General features: G+C 47.0%; 2 protein-coding genes across 2 annotated transcripts in view; one reads left to right on the top strand and one right to left on the bottom strand.

Annotated features, from left to right (window-relative positions):
- The window catches only part of AFAP1L2 (actin filament associated protein 1 like 2), a 46,971-nt gene extending 44,535 nt beyond the window's left edge, over positions 1-2,436 (top strand). The window contains exons 14-19 of the mRNA XM_053451225.1: positions 75-311; positions 706-850; positions 989-1,150; positions 1,399-1,589; positions 1,852-1,974; positions 2,319-2,436. Of these exons, the coding sequence (XP_053307200.1) occupies positions 75-311; positions 706-850; positions 989-1,150; positions 1,399-1,589; positions 1,852-1,974; positions 2,319-2,345 (885 nt within the window). The 3' untranslated portion in view covers positions 2,346-2,436. The remainder of the gene's footprint in view (positions 1-74; positions 312-705; positions 851-988; positions 1,151-1,398; positions 1,590-1,851; positions 1,975-2,318) is intronic.
- A 3,377-nt stretch (positions 2,437-5,813) lies between these two features.
- On the bottom strand, positions 5,814-19,502 carry VWA2 (von Willebrand factor A domain containing 2). Its single transcript, XM_053451226.1, has 14 exons — positions 19,468-19,502; positions 14,868-14,950; positions 14,680-14,754; positions 13,566-13,699; positions 12,058-12,167; positions 11,771-11,965; positions 11,054-11,187; positions 10,621-10,753; positions 10,372-10,427; positions 9,931-10,038; positions 9,034-9,612; positions 8,121-8,672; positions 6,738-6,860; positions 5,814-6,274 (listed from the first exon to the last, which is right to left on the bottom strand). Exons 2-14 carry the CDS (start codon positions 14,947-14,949, stop codon positions 6,144-6,146), a joined length of 2,412 nt encoding a protein of 803 aa, XP_053307201.1. The 5' UTR covers position 14,950; positions 19,468-19,502; the 3' UTR covers positions 5,814-6,143.
- Positions 19,503-20,550: the final 1,048 nt, after the last annotated feature.

Here is a 20,550-nt window from a genome sequence, read left to right as displayed (position 1 = left end):
AGAATTCTTTTTTTTTTTATAGCAGAAAATGTTTTTTGAATGGATGGGTCTTCATCTATTTTTTTCTTGCGCAGGAAGAAGACCCTAAAGTTGATCCCCGGGGGGAAGCCGATGATGAGACGTACCTCGAAATCCTCCCGGTCAAATCTTTTGTGCACTGCTCCGGAGCGAAGGCTCTCTGCAAGTCTCCGACCAGTTCTCCCAGACCGGAGAGAGTTGGCGATAAAAAGGACAAAGACGGGAAGGATCAGCAGAACGCGGCACACGGAAAATCCGAAATACCCCAGCCTGACCCCAAGATAACAAGCCAGGTATGGGGGGGAGATAATAACACAGATACCTTCAGCTACTCTTTCCTTTAAAATGTCATATTCCTAAAGAATTTTGTTTGGTAGGTCATCACATTGCCCCAATAAAGCAGATCTCCCACCATTTATTAGTATTACTGTATACAGCGCTGGGGGTTATATTACTGTATACAGCGCTAGGGGTTATATTACTGTATACAGCGCTGGGGGTTATATTACTGTATACAGCGCTGGGGGTTATATTACTGTATACAGCGCTGGGGGTTATATTACTGTATACAGCGCTGGGGGTTATATTACTGTATACAGCGCTGGGGGGTTATATTACTGTATACAGCGTTTGGGGTTATTAATTTAACTCTTTCTATAACTGTAATTGTTATTCTTGTTGATGCAGGGAGTAGAAGAAAGTTCTCTGAAACCAGTCCCTGATATCCAAGTAACGGCCCCCGCTCCAGTAACGGCCCCCGCTCCAGTAACGGCCGGTCCTCTGGACAGCAGGGGCAAAGAAAAAACAGAGAAAGTCAAGATATCCGGCCCTGGTGAGCCGATTCACGTAAACGTGGGCGATAATAAATAAAAAAGCCCCAAGAGGTCGTACGCAGGATTCTTTCTAAAATTCTGCGGAAATCGCTTTGAACGTTAAATAATCGGAAATGTTTGTCCTTTTTTTTTTTAAGCCATTGAAACCAAACTGGGTAAAAACCGCACGGAGGCCGAAGCGAAACGCTTCACAGAAGAGAAAGAAAGGCTGGAGAGAGAGAGAGAGGAGATCCGGACGCGACTGGCGCAGCTGCGCAGAGAGAAACGGGAACTCAAGGAATCCATCGCCAACTGCAACGGTAACGGCAACCATGATGGCGACGGCCAGCAGGGGGAGCCGGCGGGGGGTTGGGTGCGCATCCCTGGGATCTGCCCTAAATCTCAAGGTCAATGGGCAGATTCTCATGGTTTTTACCCCAGTTTCATGGTTTTGGGGTGAATGGGCGGATTTTCAGGGTTTTGGGGTGATGGGCAGATTCTCAGGGTTTTAGCTGCAGTTAATTGATTGGTTTCCTGGATTTAATCTTTGGGTTCCATGCGTTGACAGACAAGGATCTCCTGGCCGGCCTGGAGGAGAAGCTGAGAAGCAGAGAGGAGGAATGTAAGGAGAAGGAGAGCCGCCGCGTGGACCTGGAGCTCAGCATCATGGAGGTGAAGGAAAACCTGAAGAAAGCCGAATCGGGGCCCGTGACGCTGGGGACGGCCGTGGACGCCACGCTCTTGGACAGCACCACAAACGTGAGCCTGCGTCCGATAAATTACAGCCCGCAAGGATTGTCCGGGGGGCCGAATCTATGATTCTCAGGGGTCTTGATAAGGCCCAACTCAGGTTACTGGCCCCTCGTTCTCAGGGATTCTGACTTTGTTACTTTGTAACTCTTTGTGATGTAAAATGTATTTTTTTTTTACTTTGATACTTTCATGGCTAGTGCCAGGATTACAAAAATTGAGTTTATTTCTCCAAATAAAGTGTTTTCCTATTGGCTGTCCTCCTTCCCAGGCCAAGTGCAGCAGCCCCATTCATTTACCGGACTCGTCACCGGTAAATGCCGCCACGGCGCTGAAAAACAGACCTCTCTCCATCATGACAACCGGAAAAGGCACAGTGCTGCAGAAGGCCAAGGTGAGAACCCGCAGAGCTGCGTAGAACCAGATAACACCAGAGAACCTTCCATATGAGAACCTCCTCTAACCTCAACATTCTATTAACCCTTCGCATCTTCCCATCGCAACTCAGCCTCGGGACATTGACAAGAATCCTGCGCGGTTATTGGTATAGAAATTATAATCTGTATTCCCTACTCTATGACCCAGCATGGACCAGCCGGAAGCAACACGTGTGACTATACCCTAAACGTCAGGAATGGGGTCTTGGGGGAGAAGCTTCACTCCAATGTTTAACAATAATAAAATAATAATTAATAATAATTAATAATAATAATAATCACTTACTTGGTTCTTTTCTAGGAATGGGAAAAGAAAGGGGCAAGTTAAGGAAGGTCACTGTTATTAATGAACTGAGAGACTCGAATGTGACGTCGACCTGCTGGACCACGGCTCTGGGGGGCTTCATTCATCAAGAAGATATCAGGTTCGAACCCTTTTCTGATGAGGCCCCAGAGCAAGTCCACCGAGCAGCCCAGACACCTCGTCTCCTGCAGATCCGTCTTCATGTTTGGCCGCCGGTGGGCTGAGTCCGACCGGTCCCAAGCAAAACAGACTTTCGACCCAACTCCTTGTGAACAGAGTCCTGCGGGGTAGTTGGGAGTCGTGGCCGTTCCGTCCCCTGATTCTCCTCCCTGGCTCAACCACCGCTCGGCGCTGAGAACGGTCTGCGGGGGACTTTGGACTAAGTCTTTCTCCGTCATTTATTTATATAAAGCCGTGCAGCAGGGAACTGGGATTGGACCTCAACAGCGTCAGAGGCGCATTTCGCAATATCGCCAGATTTCGATTGGTGCCGTCCCAATCTTTATCAAATATTCCGTATTTTACAAATAAAGTGAAGACCTCGGTGACCGCAGACAGCCTCGATGTTACAGATTATCGGATACATATTTATTGCGAAATGTTACGGTTTTACAGTTCAGCAGATATCGGCGATAGCGGAGCGAGCGCTTTACAGCAGCCAATGAGTGGCATAGAAACACAGGACCCGCCAGCAGATCGGCCCCATCCGGCCCCCATCTAGTCGCCCCTTTCTCCTGCTGTAAAGACTCAAACCTTAATCAGTCGTTGGTCTCGTCTTAGATTCAGGAGCCGTATGTCTACCCCATGCATGCTTAAATCCCCTCACTGTATTAACCACTTCTTCTGGGAGGCTGTTCCACTTATCCACCACCCTCTTACAGATCTGAGTTCTCTATCCTTCTAACATATCATTGGCTGCAGAGTTTTCTAAATTTATATTTCCTCATATTTATATTTATAAAAGGAAGAGGCCGTGCGGAGGACATGGTAGAGGACAATGATCTTTAAATGATTTTTATTATTAAAATGAATCAATTTATCAGTTTGGGTTCCAGGGAACATTAAAAAAAATGTTTTGCAAAGAAGGGTAAAAACATTTACGTTTTACATTCTGTTATTGGGACTGCACCTTAAACTAGGGAATCACTCCTAAGACGTTAATTTAATTCGCCATGAAGTAAACAATCAATTTTCATCTTGTCTCCGTCTCCGCGGTTTATCGTCTCCATTTAAAATGTGTTTTATTTAAGAAATTAAAAATTTAAAAGGTAAATTTTCCAAAATGTAAGAAGTTGGAGAGATTTTTTGCCAAGCATTTTCTGTGGATGAGGGAGGATCACAGAGCGTTCTGTTCGCTGCGGACTACAAATCCCACAATGCTTCACCCCTCCCCCACTCCTTTTAGCGGAAGCCTTTGCTTTCCGAGGCTTTAACATAATTAATAAAAATAATTTTTTATGAATTTAACAAATATTTTGTTTTCTTCATATAAAGTTCATATTATAGAAAAATAAGTATAATTATTCTGGTAAGAACATCAGCTTGAGTGTGGCTAAATTTTAGCCCCTCCCAGTTTTATCGTGCCCAATATTAATGTCTTTTTTAGTATCGGATACAGTCGCCATTATGAATAAATATTAAATTATCACAAATTATTAGCAGTGCCGATCTTCAGGAAGGAATTTAATTTCTATTGAAATTTAAATATAAATTGCCATAAATCGGACCGGCGGATTCTGTTTTATCCTCAGAAATGATGCTTTTATTTTCCTGTAAAAGTCACTCCTTTTGGCAAACCGATTGATCTGAATGTCTTCTGCAATATTCATTGTGGCCACTGTGTGGCAGCAGCGAGTGAACATAGAACGTGACCACAGAGCTTACATTTTAAATATTAGGTCACCTGTAGCAAAGAAAAAAAATATGTGAAATAACGCCGTTCACGTTAGATTGCTATTTTTATTAACCCTTTGCAAACAGATGAATGGAGGGGAAAAAACCCTTTTTGGGCTAAATAAACACAGCTGAAGAAGAGACCTCTGAGGTCTCAAAAGTTCATGTAACTTCACATGTTTTTCTATGTCGGCCCAATAAGAAGTATTAACTTTAACCGAGAACCCCATTATTTTCTTGGTCTAATACTTGGTCTCTATTTCCTTACCTTAAATATACGCAAAACTATAATTAACCAACTTGCTCACCTTCGTGATGATGATTGGTGGGGCTTCCTGATAGGGAGGTGCTAAATGTACCTTTTTAGTTTATATATATACGTTTTAGTAATTTTTTTTTGTTCTTTTTATTTTTGGCAGCTGGACAGTAGGTTTCCCATAATCTTTAAATATTAACCCTATAATAGCTCCTCACACAGACCCTACTGCAGCGACTCACTAATGGAGGCAGCTAAATGGTTCTTATAGCGGCCCTTATGGAAACCGTGACTTGTCAGGAGGTAAAGATATTCTAAATTAAGTCACCTGTGTTAAAGCAGGGATTGCAGCTGTGATGTCGCAGGGAGAAAAGCACCAATCAGGATGTTCAGATATCATTAGCTCAGAGGAGAATATGAAGGATTCCAGACTGCGTGACCCCAGAATCTGCCCCTTCACCCCAAGGCTGTGGTAGAAATCTGATCATTCACCCCAAAACCCAGAAATTGGGGTAAAAACCCTGAGAATCTGCCCAGTCCCCCCCCGGACCCCGTGGTGAGGATTTAACATACTGTGCAGGAGGCTGAACCCGTTTCATATTATGGTTTATTATATGAAATATATAATTTTTTTGGGGTACAAATAAAATAAAGGGTAAAACACTGTAATCCTTGTGCTTTAGTTACATTATTAACACATATACAGAATATTTAAATATGGGGGTCACACAATAAACATAGAAGGGTCCTAAACACGGCATACTTCATACTATTCTAGATATGGCTGTTTATTATATCCTGTGCATACACATGAGCAAAGGGCAAAGGTCGGCTGTCGGCTCGGCGTGATCAGCGTGGGAATCCCACCAACTATGTTTGTAAATACGGTAAACAATCCGTCAAATTACATCCAAACACAATGTAACGGATCGCTTACCGAGGACAAGCGGGAGAAATGGTTTAAAGCGACCCGATAAAATTCCCAGCGACTTCTATTCATTTTAAATTCATTGAAGAAAGACTTCAATTCTGAACCCAGAAAAAAATAATCGGGGGCAGGGAAAGCCGAAGGCGCGCACGACCCTGTTACCCAGAGCTTACAATCTAAAGATACATAATGATATCATCGCTGGGAAAGTGACTCGCCTGTGGGTTTGCTGGGGAGCGGAGTTCTGTGAATATATTTTCATTTTTAAAAATGTTATTTTATTTTTTTAAATAAAAAATTACCCCTAGGGATATTTTTCCTCCCTGAATGATCTTCCCTAGAGGATGTGGCACTTTGGTTGAAAAAAATCTGCAGCCAGTAACATCATGTCAGGAAGGGGGCCATCGCTTGCGTTGTGATGTCAGCGAGCGGATGTAACTTTCCGTCTCGTGCTCTGCTTGCATTGTGATGTCAGCGAGTGGATGTAACTCTCCGCCTCGTGCTCTGCTTGCATTGTGATGTCAGCGAGTGGATGTAACTCTCCGCCTCGTGTTCTGCTTGCGTTGTGATGTCAGCGAGTGGATGTAACTTTCCGTCTCGTGTTCCAGTGGAAGTTTTTTTAAGAGTTTTTTGAGTCACCTGATTTTACACAAATACGACCCGAAATGAAATCACTTTTTTGTCGCCTCCGGTCCGCTATTCACAGGCGAAGCGGGCGGTATTTGTGGGTCTCGCTGCCGACGCGTCAGGACGTTGCCCTCCTTAAGGATCCTCCCGTGAGAACGTCTTCAATTCCGTGAGGAGCGCCGGAGTTCCTCGTCTGGCGGCTTCTTCCCTGTTGGCGCAGCGGTAGCGGGGTGTCCCCTCTCGATATTCCTAGAGTAAAATATATAAAAACCATGACGACTGCAACACCCGAGCCAATAACAGTTACCTTAATAACCCGCAGCGTGTTTATACATTAGCGGGAATTCTCTAGACTGCATGATAGGGGGTGAAAAAAAGGCGCATCGGGGTGAGTAACGCTCCAAAAAGCACCCAGTGGGCTCATGCGCCGTCCGCTAAAACAACGCTGGGAGAGAACAGGAAGCGGCTTCCAACTTCCTGCTCGTGCTGAAGGCAGGATTCCGATACCGCCTGCACTGAGGGATCATGGGAAACGGAGGGGAATTTGCATGAAATGCCGCGGCTCTGGGTTTGGTGAACGCCAGAGCTGGAAATATAAATCTGAATAAATGTAGAAAATACAACTTTAAATAAAACTATGAAGGGTTTTAGAATATTGTAGACGGTCTTGTCTCGTATGCCCCAGTTAAAGGAGCGTCTCGGCCGCACTCACGGTTCTCGCAGTGGGGGCCCTCCCACCCGCGGCACTCGCACCGGTAGCTCCCGCGCCGCAGGACGCACTCCCCGTCGTTCATGCACGGGTTGGGTTTGCACAGATTCACCGGGGATTTGGCTTCTGAAATGTAACACAAGACAAATGAATTCATATGGGGCCAGCAGGGGCCACACATGGTGAGGAAGAGCCCAATACGTACGGGTTCCAGCACCGAGCATCCCGCGTAAAGCCGGGGATTCCCTTCTTCAGGATAAGAGCCGGAACGCGAATCCGCGGAGCGCAGACCGCCGTGCACTCGTTACAGTAACACGATGGAACAAACTTCCCGCGTTCTGATTGGCCGCTTATTTAAAAGCCTTAACAATCTTTCTAACGTGTTTTATAATTACAAACCTCCAAAATTGTTTAATGGCCTGAAAATAAGATTTAAACAGTTTTTACGCCCTTTGGTTCGCAACAGAAACATTTATCCACTTTATTCTTCTGACGCGGGTTTTAAATCTCTTTTAAGCAGAAAATGGACGGAGTAACTTAGTCTCCGTTGGTTTGGCTATAAAGTTACTCTAAAGGTTTTCTCCGTGATCTCTTCTTTCCGTGATCCCCGGGATCTGTCCGCAGGAAGACGGAGAAACCATCAGAAAATCCAAACGCGAGTAATGGGAGAAAAGGATTGATTGCGGGGGAGGGAGCCGGCGTCTCTAAACACAGCTGGCAGGGTCCCCTCGCTATGTAACGTTATAAATACTTTATAACTCCATCTATCGGTGAACAGACTGGGGGTTATTGCACCGTGACGGCTTCGTTATGATTTAAAGCGGATCACTTAAAAATGCCATTAATAGAAACAGAACCTTCCGGCAGGTCGGCCCCATCCGGTCTGCCTGTTTCTCCTGCTGTAACGACTCAAACCTTAATCAGTCGTTGGTCTCGTCTTAGATTCAGGAGCCGTATGTCTATCCCATGCATGTTTAATACCCTCGCTGTATTACCCTCTACCACCTCTGCTGGAAGGCTGTTCCACTTATCTGTCACCCTCTCAGTAAATCAGAGCGTTTTATTAAATGGTTCTGGCTTGTTTTAAGATAAGTTAAGCAGTATTTGCTTCATTATTCTATAAAGTTTACAATGTTTTTTAATGTTGCTGCTGCTGCAGTTTAGCAGAGCTGGGGGTCTCACTATATGGGGCTGCCCCCCCCCCATATCGACGCAATGATTTCTCCTCCTGCTGTGTATTAGATAATAAAAACTGTCCCAAAAACATCTATTGCACCAAGAGAACCCATGTTTCAGTCCAGGACCCCCCGACGTATAAATACGGCCCAGGGTGATGGGAGGAGTCTTTGTGGCCAATTAATCTATGTAACCTATAGGAATATTCACCTTCGCACACGCTCTGGACCAGGTCGTTGTCATAGTGACCGAGAGCATCAAAAGAAGGAATGATGGTCAAGAACTTGCTGGAGCCGGTGATCCGGAGCAGAGGGTTTTTCTGGACGTTTCCGACCCCGATGGCGAAAACCCGTACGCCATTTTCCCGCAGCTTCTGGGCAGGGACCGCGGCATCTTCAGCCCCCTTTCCGTCGGAGATGACGACCACAGCCTTGTTCACCCCCGGCCGCGCTCCTTTCTGGATGGTCATCACCTCCTTGGAGACGTGCAGCAAAGCGTTTCCCATGGAGGCCGATCCTCCGGCGTACGAAGCTTGATTAACGGCGCCCAGGAGGCTCGAGCTTTTTTCGTGAGCGTCCAGCCCAAAAATAGTCTGGGGGCGGCTGCTGTAGGTAACGAGACCTATCTGGGCGACGTCCCGGTTAATGTCAAACTGGAGGGCCACCATTTTGACAAAGTCCCTCATTCGGTTAAAATTCTCCGGTCCAACCGCAGAAGAGGCATCCAACGCGAAGACGAGATCCAACGGCTGTCCCTGGCAACCTATAGAAAGAAACAGAATGATTGGAAGACAATGGCTTCTTACCCTTCATACATAACGCGCCCGTCTGATTTTGGGGTAAATTTAGGCACTTGTGATGTAGAAGGCATTGCAGATGCTGGAGAGCGGTGGAGGACTTCTCCATGCAGGAGACCAACCGACTCCTATATAATCGGAATGCATGTTGGGGGCAGGGCTTGGGGTGGTGAAATGAAGGGGCAGAAGAGGCATTAGATGTTACTATTAGGATTATATAACATTATTCATGGGTCGTGTGCTTAGTCTTGGTGGGACGGTTTCTGGAGTCAGGCCTATCTCGTCTGGATAGCTCATGTAGCGGATACAATGTGTCTAAAATAATACCTTGAACGTCGACACTACAGATCTTCTTCTGAAGCAGAGGCAGCTGGTTGAACAGTTGCTGGGGGTTGGAATAGGTGAGAACTTGCTGAGGGTTCCCTACGATCTCGGACGTTTCTTCCTTGGACGAGTCGGTTGCCACTCCGATGAGGAAGAGCTCGTGGTCCCTGGCGTATTCTGCAGCCTCTGTAACGGAGTCCCGCGACGTGGAGCCGGTCAGAAGGACCACGACCCGTGGAAGATCATCTCGGATGTCCGCGTAGGCCGGGGTGCTTTTAAACCCATGCCGTGTAACGTAGCGGAGGGCTCTGCCGGTGAAGAGGTCGCCTCCCATAAAACGCATTTCATCTACGAGCTTCAGGAGTTCTGAGACGTTCTGGTATTCGCCGACTTTGACCACGGAGCGGACCTCGTTGCTGTACTGAGCGATTCCCACGTTCACCGGAGAGTCGTCGGAGAGCGCGGCTTGGACAAAACGTTTCAGGAAGGATTTGTGGCGCATGAAACCCTCCAGAGAAGATGTGTCTGAGCTGTCCACCAAGAAGAGGAGGTCGATGTTACATTCCAGACTCAGCTTCGGGGCTGAAACACAAAGAACAGAAGAAACGTTGTTTCCGGATCAAGAAGAGCAACTAAAGTATCCAGGTGGTGACAACCGTCACGTGTCTCGGTTCCTAGTCACTCGCTCTGAAGACAAAGATATTGAACAGGATTCCGGCCAAAACCACGAGGAGCGAGAGACAAAACTACCCCTGTATCTGGAGGCCACATTTCCATGAAACTTGCCCCAATATTAAACCCCCCGGTCTATGAAGCGCCTCGTCTCAGGTGGAAGCAGCGCATTGACTCAGGGGCCGTATTTATCATTTAAAGTGAGTGAACTCGGTGAAGAGCACTCACCACATTCCAGCTCTCCTCCAAACCCAGCGGGGCAGACGCAGTGGTACCGGTCCTGTCCGTCCGGGATGCAGGAGCCGCCGTTCTTGCATGGCTGGGAGTCGCAGGGATCTGGGAACAAGGAACGTACATTATTCACAATATAGCCCCGAAAACCCATTTCTTCTGCCTTTTTATGAGATTAACCTGAACTGTTAATCTATGAAGTCATAAAACAAGAGTTCTAAGAACATTAGATGCCAAAGTGATTTCTTTCTGATTGTTCGGCCACAACGTTTGGATACCGAGAGGGTGGTAGATAAGTGGAACAGCCTCCCAGCAGAGGTGGTAGAGGGTAATACAGCGAGGGGATTAAAGATGCATGAGAAAGCAATAAAATCAGAGTTCAGGTGGGTGAGACGGACAAATTCATGGTTATTTGGCAAAACCCCCCCCCCCCGTTACCTGGACAGACGGTTCGGTGGCACCGGGTCTGGTGGTTGGTGAAGAAACGTTTCCAGCTTTAAAAGAACAGACAGAGGTTATGGATCCTTCGCCCTGCGTCCAGCCCGGCCCCCGTCCTGCTTCTATACCGGGACCTCTCCCCTCTACTTCTCCCCTCTACTTCGTCCCTCCATGCTTGGCCCTCTCCCCCGGGTCTATCTCGGAAAAATTCACCCCCCCCCAAAACGGCGAAATTTCAATAAAACCCACCTGTAAAAAGGGCAGCGTCTGGCGAAGACGCTGCTCGGCCCCGGGGAGCCCCTCCAGCACATGTAATTCCCGGCCAGTTCTTTCACGGTCTCCAAGGTCTTGCGAGTACACGGGAAGGAGCGGACGTCGCAGCCTAATAATGCAGGAGAAACATGTATGTAGCCCGGGAGCAGCCGGCGTAACGCCCCGCTCTGCAGCATTATTCCTCCCCATTGAGTTATATCTCCCCTATTTTTAAGTTGCTGGTTCAGGCAGACTTTGTAAGGGTGGGGGAGGGGAGGGAGAAAGGAAAGAATATCAGGACAAGACATTAAGTAGATAATGCTGGATCTGCCACAGGCTGCCTCCGACCTCAGCCCAGACACCGCTTGGATTTCACCTAAATAGTGATTATTGAGGGACGCTGCCCATTAAATCGAGCGGCGAGGCGTACCTGGCGGGGCGGCGGAGCAGAGAGAGGAATTGGACAAGGTGCTGGCCACGCCGTTAACCCCGTCGTCCACGTGTTCAGCAAACATGACGTGTTCCTCTGACGGACTGCTGGCCAAAGCATGGAGCTCTTCCCACCTACCGGGCGATAAACAGGAATCAGGCACACAGGTGGGGAGGCATTTGGGCTTCCCACTCTCACTGGGAAACCGTTCCAGCCACCCACTACTACCCTACCACTTTCCCCATCTTTCTTTTCATGCCATTTCGTCCCGGTATCCAAATCTCGCACTTTATTAAACCCTTTATGATATCGGAAGGTTCCGGGCACCTTGTATTTTTTACTTTTATTAATAAACCCTAGGATTGTGCTTTTTAGTATTTTTGCCCCAGAGACGCCCTCATTGTCAATATATTAAAATACCCCCCCGCTGTATATCTCTGAGAACCCCTAATGAGGGTAAAAAACCCCAACTGCACCATTTTTACCCCTACAAATATAGCAATAAATAAATAAATAAATAAATAAATGTAGCAGCGTTCTGGGGCTGATCTATAACAGGAACGTTCCATTGGTTGCTATGACGATAAGATGATTTTTTTTTTGAATGTTGCACTAGAATATGTTATAGAAGGAACCCGTTTCATCTCATCCAATCAGGTCATCGGCCGTGTAACCGCTCACTTATGACATCATCATGAAATAGCGAATGTTTGTTACCTTGGAAACTTCACCCCCACAGCGAAGACTTTGATATTTCTGTCCTTGATCTGGGCGGCGGGGCCGGCGAGGCTCCCCTGGGACTTCCCGTCGGAGAGAATGACCAGGACTTTGGGGGCCGAGGAGTTCCGTCCGCCGGGGAATCCCTTCCGTAAAATATACTTCAAAGCCAGCCCGGTCTCCGTGCTGCCGCCCCTGGGGCAACAAGGCAAAAGAAGGCGTTGGTGACGGGGCACGATCTGCAGAACGGGGTTTATTCCGATAATAAATGACAGAAATGGCCTCACTTAAACGTCACGGCCCGGATTTTCTCTTTGACGTCTTCTCTGCTGAGTCCGGAGTCCAGGCGCAGCTCCAGCTGGGGTGCGGAGCTGTACTGGACGACCCCGACCCGGACCTGCGCGACAGAGCACAGCAAGGGTGTTATCGGGGCTGCAAGGTTTGGGAAGTGGTGTTATCACCATAGCAACAAAAAGAAGAAAAAAAAATAACGGCGGGAAAGGTGTGCTGGTTGCTACGGCGATAAGAATTTAAATCTGAACCAAAATAGCTCCTTATACGTAATCCCCCAAATCTGGCATCAGCACATGAAAATACATCATGGCTCCCAGGACTTTCTCTAATGCTGCAGGGAAGATGGTATTTATTTATAAGCATACCTGGGAACTTTCCTAATGAGCGCCCCCTCCCCTAGAAATATTAACCCTTTAAATCCCATTGTGAAGATTCTATGTCTTGATTCTCCAGACGTGTTACCCGAATGACTTTAATGCCGGTCGTCATGGAGACCCTGACTCGTCATTATTTAAGGAAACATATGAGTCACCTGCATTCAAGCAGGGATATCAACCATAACATGGGCGCAAAAGCACAAACTGAGGGTCTAATATATGATCCCAGCGGGGGGGGGGAGGATAGGATAGGAGTTGGTTCCAGACTGTGTGACCCCAAGAACCTGCCCCATCCCCCTGAGACTGGGGCAAAAACCGGATACTAGGGGGTGCATCAGGGGCCACAATTAAAAAAACAGAACACAACGCTCCGTCCCGATCCCTGCTTTGTTTTATTACGGAGGCCAGAATGGGGGCATTTGGCAGGCCCTGTACCCCCCCCCCGTTGGGGCATTTGGCAGGCCCTGTACCCCCCGTTGGGGCATTTGGCAGGCCCTGTACCCCCCCGTGGGGGCATTTGGCAGCGGCAGAGCTTACACGGCACACGTTCCGCCCTTAAATTCCTTTCAGTAATTAGTAGAACGCCGATCGCCCCCATTTGCAGCAGAAGCGGCCTCCGCGGGCGTTCGAGTCCCCGTCGCTCGCGGATTAGCCGAGGAATGTTAATTCTTCATCTCTATTTACTGCTCCATAAACCCTGAACTCCGATTATATCCGCGATTTCCGGGGGCTTTTCCCGCAGTCTCCGCCGGCTCTAGAAATAGCGGCGGCTGAAATTGAATTGCGTCGGCTGGGATGCAGATCCCTGTAACTTTAGGGGTACATTTTGTTTTAGGGGGTGTGGTTAGAGGCGTGGCTATTTGTGTATTAAGAAGAAGAATAATGAGGTTTATTTACCCCGTTTAATTTATAAAGCCGTTCCCTGCTGTTTCTATACACATTATCGGGCCTTTTAGGGCCGTAGAACCCTGCGATCCCCTCATACCCAGCAAACATTCTCACCTCCTAGAAAAGAGGGGCATTGAGGGACTGAATAAACTGAACAGGGACACCTGGCGCATATGACATAGCGAGTGGGACGTGTAGAATCCCCCTCTAGCTGGGGGAGACTTTTATTCACTGACCTGATTCCCCCCGACGTCCAGCACATCGCAGAGACGCGACGCAAAGTGTTTGGATCTCTCGAAACTCCCTTTACCGACGCTATTAGATCCATCCAGAAGAATGAGGACGTCGAGCGCAGCCGAGCACCGCATCCCTGCCGAGGAGGCAAACGGGACAAAAACAATAACAACGGGACAATCCTTAATATAGAAACCCCAAGATTTCCGTACTTTACAGAGGATAGATCCGGGGAGAGAAAAGAGAGAGAGGCGAGAAAAGTTACAACAAGAGACCAGAATCTAATACTAGAGGGTCAGAGGAAGAGAGCAGTAGATAAGTAGAAGAGCCTCCCAGCAGAGGTGGTAGAGGGTAATACAGTGAGGGGATTAAACATGCATGGGATAGACATACAGCTCCTGAATCTAAGACGAGACCAACGACTGATTAAGGTTTGAGTCGTAACAGCAGGAGAGACGGGCGACTAGACGGGGGCCGAATGGGGGCCGATCTGTTGGCTTTGTCTCTTAAGTGGGTAAAAAAAGAGACAGAAATAAAGCCACATAGCTTATAAAGAACATAACCAAGTTGGTGGATTCCGGCATATATACTCCAAAAAATGATGTTTTTATAAAAAATCTTAATAATATATTAAATAAAATCTAATTCTGGTAAGTTACGCGGTTTCAGTTCTTTCCAGCAGATACGAGGTTAAAAAGACGCCTCAGATTTGAGTTATTTAACAAATAGTTTGCGTGATTTAAATGATTTTCCGAGGCTTGGAATCCTGTTCCGACTTAAAATAATTTACGTTTTATGGTTTAAAGATTTATTTTTTTTTGCCCCAGGCGGAGGCTGGTAAAACCCCGCAGTCATAGCAACCTGCGCCAGCGCGTCCCGCTAATTACCGGCCCTCGAGTACTCGCGGCGGCGGCAGAACAGCCTTATAGCGAAGAACCCGGGCTTCCAATGTATGATCGCGTCCCAAGAATTAGACGAAAGGAGCTCTAACCGATTTAAATATTAACCCTTTAATGGCCCATCATGCAGATTCTAAAGAGCCGGGCCGAATGGGGCCGAGCGGCCGGCAGGTTCTGTGTCTACGCGCCCGGTGCCGTTACACCCCCATTGCCTTACTTTGCCCGGCTGCAGAGATCTTGGCGGTAATTTCCGGACCGACGTGGAGTTCTTGAAGAGAAAGACATCGTAACGCTGCAAGACACGCGATGAGACAGCGTTACCGAACACGCGTGTGACACGCGAGATTGCCACACGCCAATAACGGCATTAAATCGACGGACATTCAGAAAACATCTCGTACTCACCCTGCGAGGCGAGGAACGCGAGGGACAGATAGACGCTCATTCCCATTCCCATTCCCATTCTCATTCCCATTCTCATTCCCATTCTCATTCTCACAGCGGATCTGGGAAGAAGAAGAACCCAAAAATCATTTCACTTTAATGCAAAATACACGAGAATTTTTCATTTCAATTTAAAGGAAATCTGTAAACTCAGCAAATCTATAATTCATAGGAGAAGATATGTAGGTGCAGGACCTGGAAAGTAAAGAGTTAAAAAAGTATACATTTTCTGACTCTGTCTCTTTATTGTGACATCACTATAGAGCAACATAATAACAACAACAATAAAAACAACATTTATAATAATAATAACAATAACTACAAGAATACTAAAAATGAAAACAACATCAATAAAAATAACAATAAAAACAACATTTCTAATAATAACAACAAGAAGAATCAATAAAATAACCTCATTCGCCGTCGTCATATTTACTTTACGACTCCTATCAGGTTTTAAGAATTTATTTTTTTAAACCAGTTGCCGTTTTCCACCCTAAAAAAACCAATTTCTAATAAAAAAGCGCGGGACGGATTTATTTCTCAGCAGAAAGGGAGCTTTGTGGGTTTTCTGTCGCTGTTGATATTTTGTAAACAATCGTGGCCACAGTGCCCCAATTATAGGATAAATACGGTACGTCTTGGCAGAGGCCACAAGGATCAGGGCAAATATTAGCCCCGTCGCCAAACCTCCCGAGAGCTCAGCAGGTAACACAAAGCTGTGTCCGGGGGGGGGGGGGGGGGGGGGGGGTTGACAACAACTCAGTAACAACATTTAGTGTTTTATCTCATTTTGTCCTGATAACCCCCTTTATCTGCAGACCTGGAGCCGCCGTTGCTGTCAGTCATGTGATATTTCGGGCGAGTTTCCCGGCTCAAACACCACACTGAGCTGACGCTTTATGGCGATGCTAATGAAGTCCGTTCCTCCATAGACTTTCATCAGTCACAGTGTCAGTGATAAAAACTGAGCCATTCTATTGCCCCCACAGGCAGTATGATAAGGAGTCGGGGGGGTTTAGTAGATTGGGGGTCAGATAACAGAGCGAGAATCATACAAACGGCTGATATGCAGCTGCCTGAAAACTTTTAAATTATGGGGGCAAAAACTACAACTGGGGTAAAAAAAAGAAAACAGAGAAATATTTCTGAAAAAACAAATAAAAAAGTGGACGTTCTGCTGTAAGTTTTTTTGTAATCACAGAAACAAAGCCCTTCCCTCTCCTGTCTCTGTGATAATAATTAAATACCCCGGAGGGGGGTTACGTTACTAGAGGCCCCGGTCACAGCTCATTAACCTGTTACAGACAGACAGACAACACCTGCCCACCTTTAACAAACATGGAGCCGAGCCCCCCCACCACGTACAACTCCCATCATCCGAGACATAATGAAAGCCTCCTCATCCATCATTCATCCAGCATGCACAACCGTGAAAAAAAACTATTATCCATCAATCATAAAAAACACTTTTTCTTTGTAATTCAGACGTTATAACATCGCATCGCTGCAGGTGAAACATGGAACAAAACGTATCGGGAAATACTTACAATATTATCACCCCTCAGAGAACAGAATGGAAGTTACAGAGTTAATAGGGCAGCAGAGGTGGTAGAGGGTAATACAGCGAGGGTATTAAACATGCATGGGATAGACATACGGCTCCTGAATCTAAGACGAGACCAACGACTGATTAAGGTTTGAGTCTTTACAGCAGGAGAAACGGCGACTAGACGGGGGCCGGATGGGGGCCGCCGGCTGGAGGAATCTGAGAAAAGGGAATAATTAAAAGACAGGGGCGCCATAAATTTGGGAGGATCGGGTAAAATGGCTGAAAAGGTCTTGGGGCAAATATTACGCTACCTGCAGACATAACAGCGACTCCTTAAAAAATGTAGCATGCAATGAATAATTATTTATCATTATTATTTATCATTATTATTTATCATTATTATTTATCATTATTATTTATTATTATTATTTATCATTATTATTTATCATTATTATTTATCATTATTATTTATCATTATTATTTATCATTATTATTTATTATTATTTATCATTATTATTTATTATTTATCATTATTATTTATTATTATTTATAGCGCCATCATATTCCGCAGCGCTGCGCGTTAATAACAGGAGAGGCAGCACGTGAGACACGCGGTGAGACCTCTTAACAACTATTTTGGGGGGGATTTTGAGACCATCTGCCAGGGGGAGAAGAGATGATATTGGATATCCCAGATCGTGAAGGGGTTAAAGACTCAGTAGCCCACGGCCGCAAAACCCACCCTAATCAGAGGGGTTCTGGTGATCTTTGGGTTAAACGGCCCAAGGGAAAACACAAAACAATAAGGACTCTTTAGAAAAAGACAGGATGATTGGCACGGGGGTCAGGCACAGGTAACGGTCAGGGATGAAGGTCAGGGAGCTTTGGAAAGGTCACCGGGAAGGACGTTAGAAAAATGTCTAAAAACACAGCCCCCCCCCATCGTCGGAGCGCGCTGGGGGTCACCGGGGTTTGTGTGATCGCTGCGGTCTCAGCCATTGGGCAGAAATCTACGCAACGGGTAAAAATGTCAAAAAATCTAATAAATAAACAAAAAATTAGGTCTATCAGAGTTACTTTTATAACCCAACCTGTGAGCCGGGGGAGGGGGATTCCTGGGTAAAAATATTGAGATATATTGATCTATACAGTATGCAGGGCCACTGCAGCTCTCATTGCAAAAGTGAATGAAGGCAGCAGAAATTCTCCTGGAAACTCAGGTTTTAGTGAATAAACCCCCAATCCCACCTTGTGGGGGACAATTTGTAGGCAATATGCGCAGATTGGCCCCTCTGGCCCCGCTCTGGGGGTTTCTCCCTCATAGATTGTAAGCTCCAAAGAGCAGCCCCCCTCCTTCTGCCGCAGTGTTAATGTTATTAAATATTCTCCTCTTCCCTATTGTAACAGCGCCACGGAATCTGCCGGCGCTATATGAATAAACATAGAATTACGGGGTTTTTTGTATTACGAAGAATGAGGGGCTCGTTAAGAGAAAAAATAAGCTTTTTGGCTCCCAGAAACAAAATCATTTGGGTTTTTTTTTAAACAAAAACAGGGTTATAGAAAATCCATAAAAAAATGGAAACTTTGGGAAAGAAACCGAGCAAATATTTGGAGGTAAAAGCGTATCGTCTGTATTTATACAAATTCAAAATATATACACACTATAAAAATATATTATATACTTGATATAAAAGAAATAGTTTTAATAAAAAGATGTTTGGAATTTTCATAAATGATGTTTTTGGGGGACTTTTAAAGCAGCAAAAAGTTCAATATAAGTGAAATATCTAAATATCTATCAATTAAAATACATTTATAAAATATTTAAAAATAACAGCAATTCTGTATATAGAAACCAAGAACCTGCCGGCAGATCGGCCCCATCCGGCCCCCGTCTAGTCGCCCGTTTCTCCTGCTGTAAAGACTCAAACCTTAATCAGTCGTTGGTCTCGTCTTAGATTCAGGAGCCGTATGTCTATCCCATGCGTGTTTAATCCCCTCACTGTATTACCCTCTACCACCTCTGCTGGGAGGCTGTTCCGCTTATCTACCACTCTCTCTGTAATGTACAGGGGGCATTTCAGAGGAAATCCCAGACGACCAAATATTATCGTTAATGAAAATTAATAAATTAATGAAAAACGATCCCTTTGTTGTAAAGTTTGTTGGATCCGGGCAGTGGGGGCCACGTCCTGAACCGATAAACTGGGGGAGGGGAACGACTTAAACACGGAGAAACTCTGTCGTTATAAAATCATTAGCAAAACGTTTTAACGAATCAGAAGTTTCCTTACAATCTAAATATTGTGTTTATGAAATTATTTCTAATCTGCTCTGCCTCCCATCTCAGCTGGGCAGCAGAAATACGGGAATTGGCTATTGTACAGCGCCGCAGAATAGGATGGCGCTACATAAATCATTAACCGGTGCAAACAGAGCCAACTGAGACTTCACAATCAGTGAGATAAACGCTAAATACTGGGATTTAACCCCAAAAATACGCGTCACCCTGAAAGAGGACTTTACTCTCTGCACTCCGTCCCGGGAATACAGGGAGATCCGGTACTCAGTGCGGGTTACAGGGAGATCCGGTACTCAGCCCGGGTTACAGGGAGATCCGGTACTCAGCGCGGGTTACAGGGAGATCCGGTACTCAGCGTGGGTTACAGGGAGATCCGGTACTCAGCGTGGGTTACAGGGAGATCCGGTACTCAGTGCGGGTTACAGGGAGATCCGGTACTCAGCCCGGGTTACAGGGAGATCCGGTACTCAGCGCGGGTTACAGGGAGATCCGGTACTCACCCCGGGTTACAGGGAGATCCGGTACTCAGCGTGGGTTACAGGGAGATCCGGTACTCAGCGCGGGTTACAGGGAGATCCGGTACTCAGCGCGGGTTACAGGGAGATCCGGTACTCAGCGCGGGTTACAGGGAGATCCGGTACTCAGCGCGGGTTACAGGGAGATCCGGTACTCACCCCCGGGTTACAGGGAGATCCGGTACTCACCCCGGGTTACAGGGAGATCCGGTACTCACCCCGGGTTACAGGGAGATCCGGTACTCAGCGCGGGTTACAGGGAGATCCGGTACTCAGCGCGGGTTACAGGGAGATCCGGTACTCAGCGCGGGTTACAGGGAGATCCGGTACTCAGCGCGGGTTACAGGGAGATCCGGTACTCAGCGCGGGTTACAGGGAGATCCGGTACTCACCCCAGGTTACAGGGAGATCCGGTACTCAGCGCGGGTTACAGGGAGATCCGGTACTCAGCGCGGGTTACAGGGAGATCCGGTACTCAGCGCGGGTTACAGGGAGATCCGGTACTCAGCGCGGGTTACAGGGAGATCCGGTACTCAGCGCGGGTTACAGGGAGATCCGGTACTCAGCGCGGGTTACAGGGAGATCCGGTACTCAGCGCGGGTTACAGGGAGATCCGGTACTCAGCGCGGGTTACAGGGAGATCCGGTACTCACCCCGGGTTACAGGGAGATCCGGTACTCAGCGCAGGTTACAGGGAGATCCGGTACTCACCCCGGGTTACAGGGAGATCCGGTACTCAGCCCGGGTTACAGGGAGATCCGGTACTCACCCTGGGTTACAGGGAGCAGCAGATGCCGGGAGGTTTCCGTTCGTTGAACGCGTGGGGTTTGGGACAGCAGGAGGGTCTGCGAGCTCCGAATCGAGAGCCCCCGCCGGAGCCAATGCTGGAATCTGCAGATCTGCCTGGGGTTAGGAGGGGGGAGGAGGGGGAGGGATCACTTTACAGCACTCAGGTGTCCAGGTGCACGAGGAGGGACGGGAAGCTCCTGGGGTGTGAGGGCAACGGATACAGACTATAAAGGGACAAAACATCTGGCCCTTCCCCCTGTCTTCACCGTGTATCATAAAGGGTCAACCCCAGGGAGTGTATAATGTATAGATAAATCAGTGACCGGCCCCCTGTATAATGTATAGATAAATCAGTGACCGGTCCCCTGTATAATGTATAGATAAATCAGTGACCGGCCCCTGTATAATGTATAGTTATATCAGTGACCGGCCCCTGTATAATGTATAGATAAATCAGTGACCGGCCCCTGTATAATGTATAGA

This window comes from Spea bombifrons, chromosome 11 (assembly GCF_027358695.1).
Source record: "Spea bombifrons isolate aSpeBom1 chromosome 11, aSpeBom1.2.pri, whole genome shotgun sequence".
In the NCBI taxonomy this organism is placed as follows: Eukaryota; Metazoa; Chordata; class Amphibia; order Anura; family Pelobatidae; genus Spea; species Spea bombifrons.
Note: the sequence above shows the minus strand (reverse complement) of the source record. Positions and strands in the feature narration are given on the sequence as shown.

Bases quoted from the DNA above. Each gene is read 5' to 3' on its own strand.
- VWA2 (XM_053451226.1), bottom strand. From the start codon at position 14,949: ATGGGAATGAGAATGGGAATGAGAATGGGAATGGGAATGGGAATGAGC. The intron at 14,755-14,867 runs GTGAGTACGAGA...CGTGTCTTGCAG, and splicing joins CGCGTTCCTCGCCTCGCAGG to CGTTACGATGTCTTTCTCTT. The intron at 6,861-8,120 runs GTGAATATTCCT...GTTACATTTCAG, and splicing joins GGTCCAGAGCGTGTGCGAAG to AAGCCAAATCCCCGGTGAAT.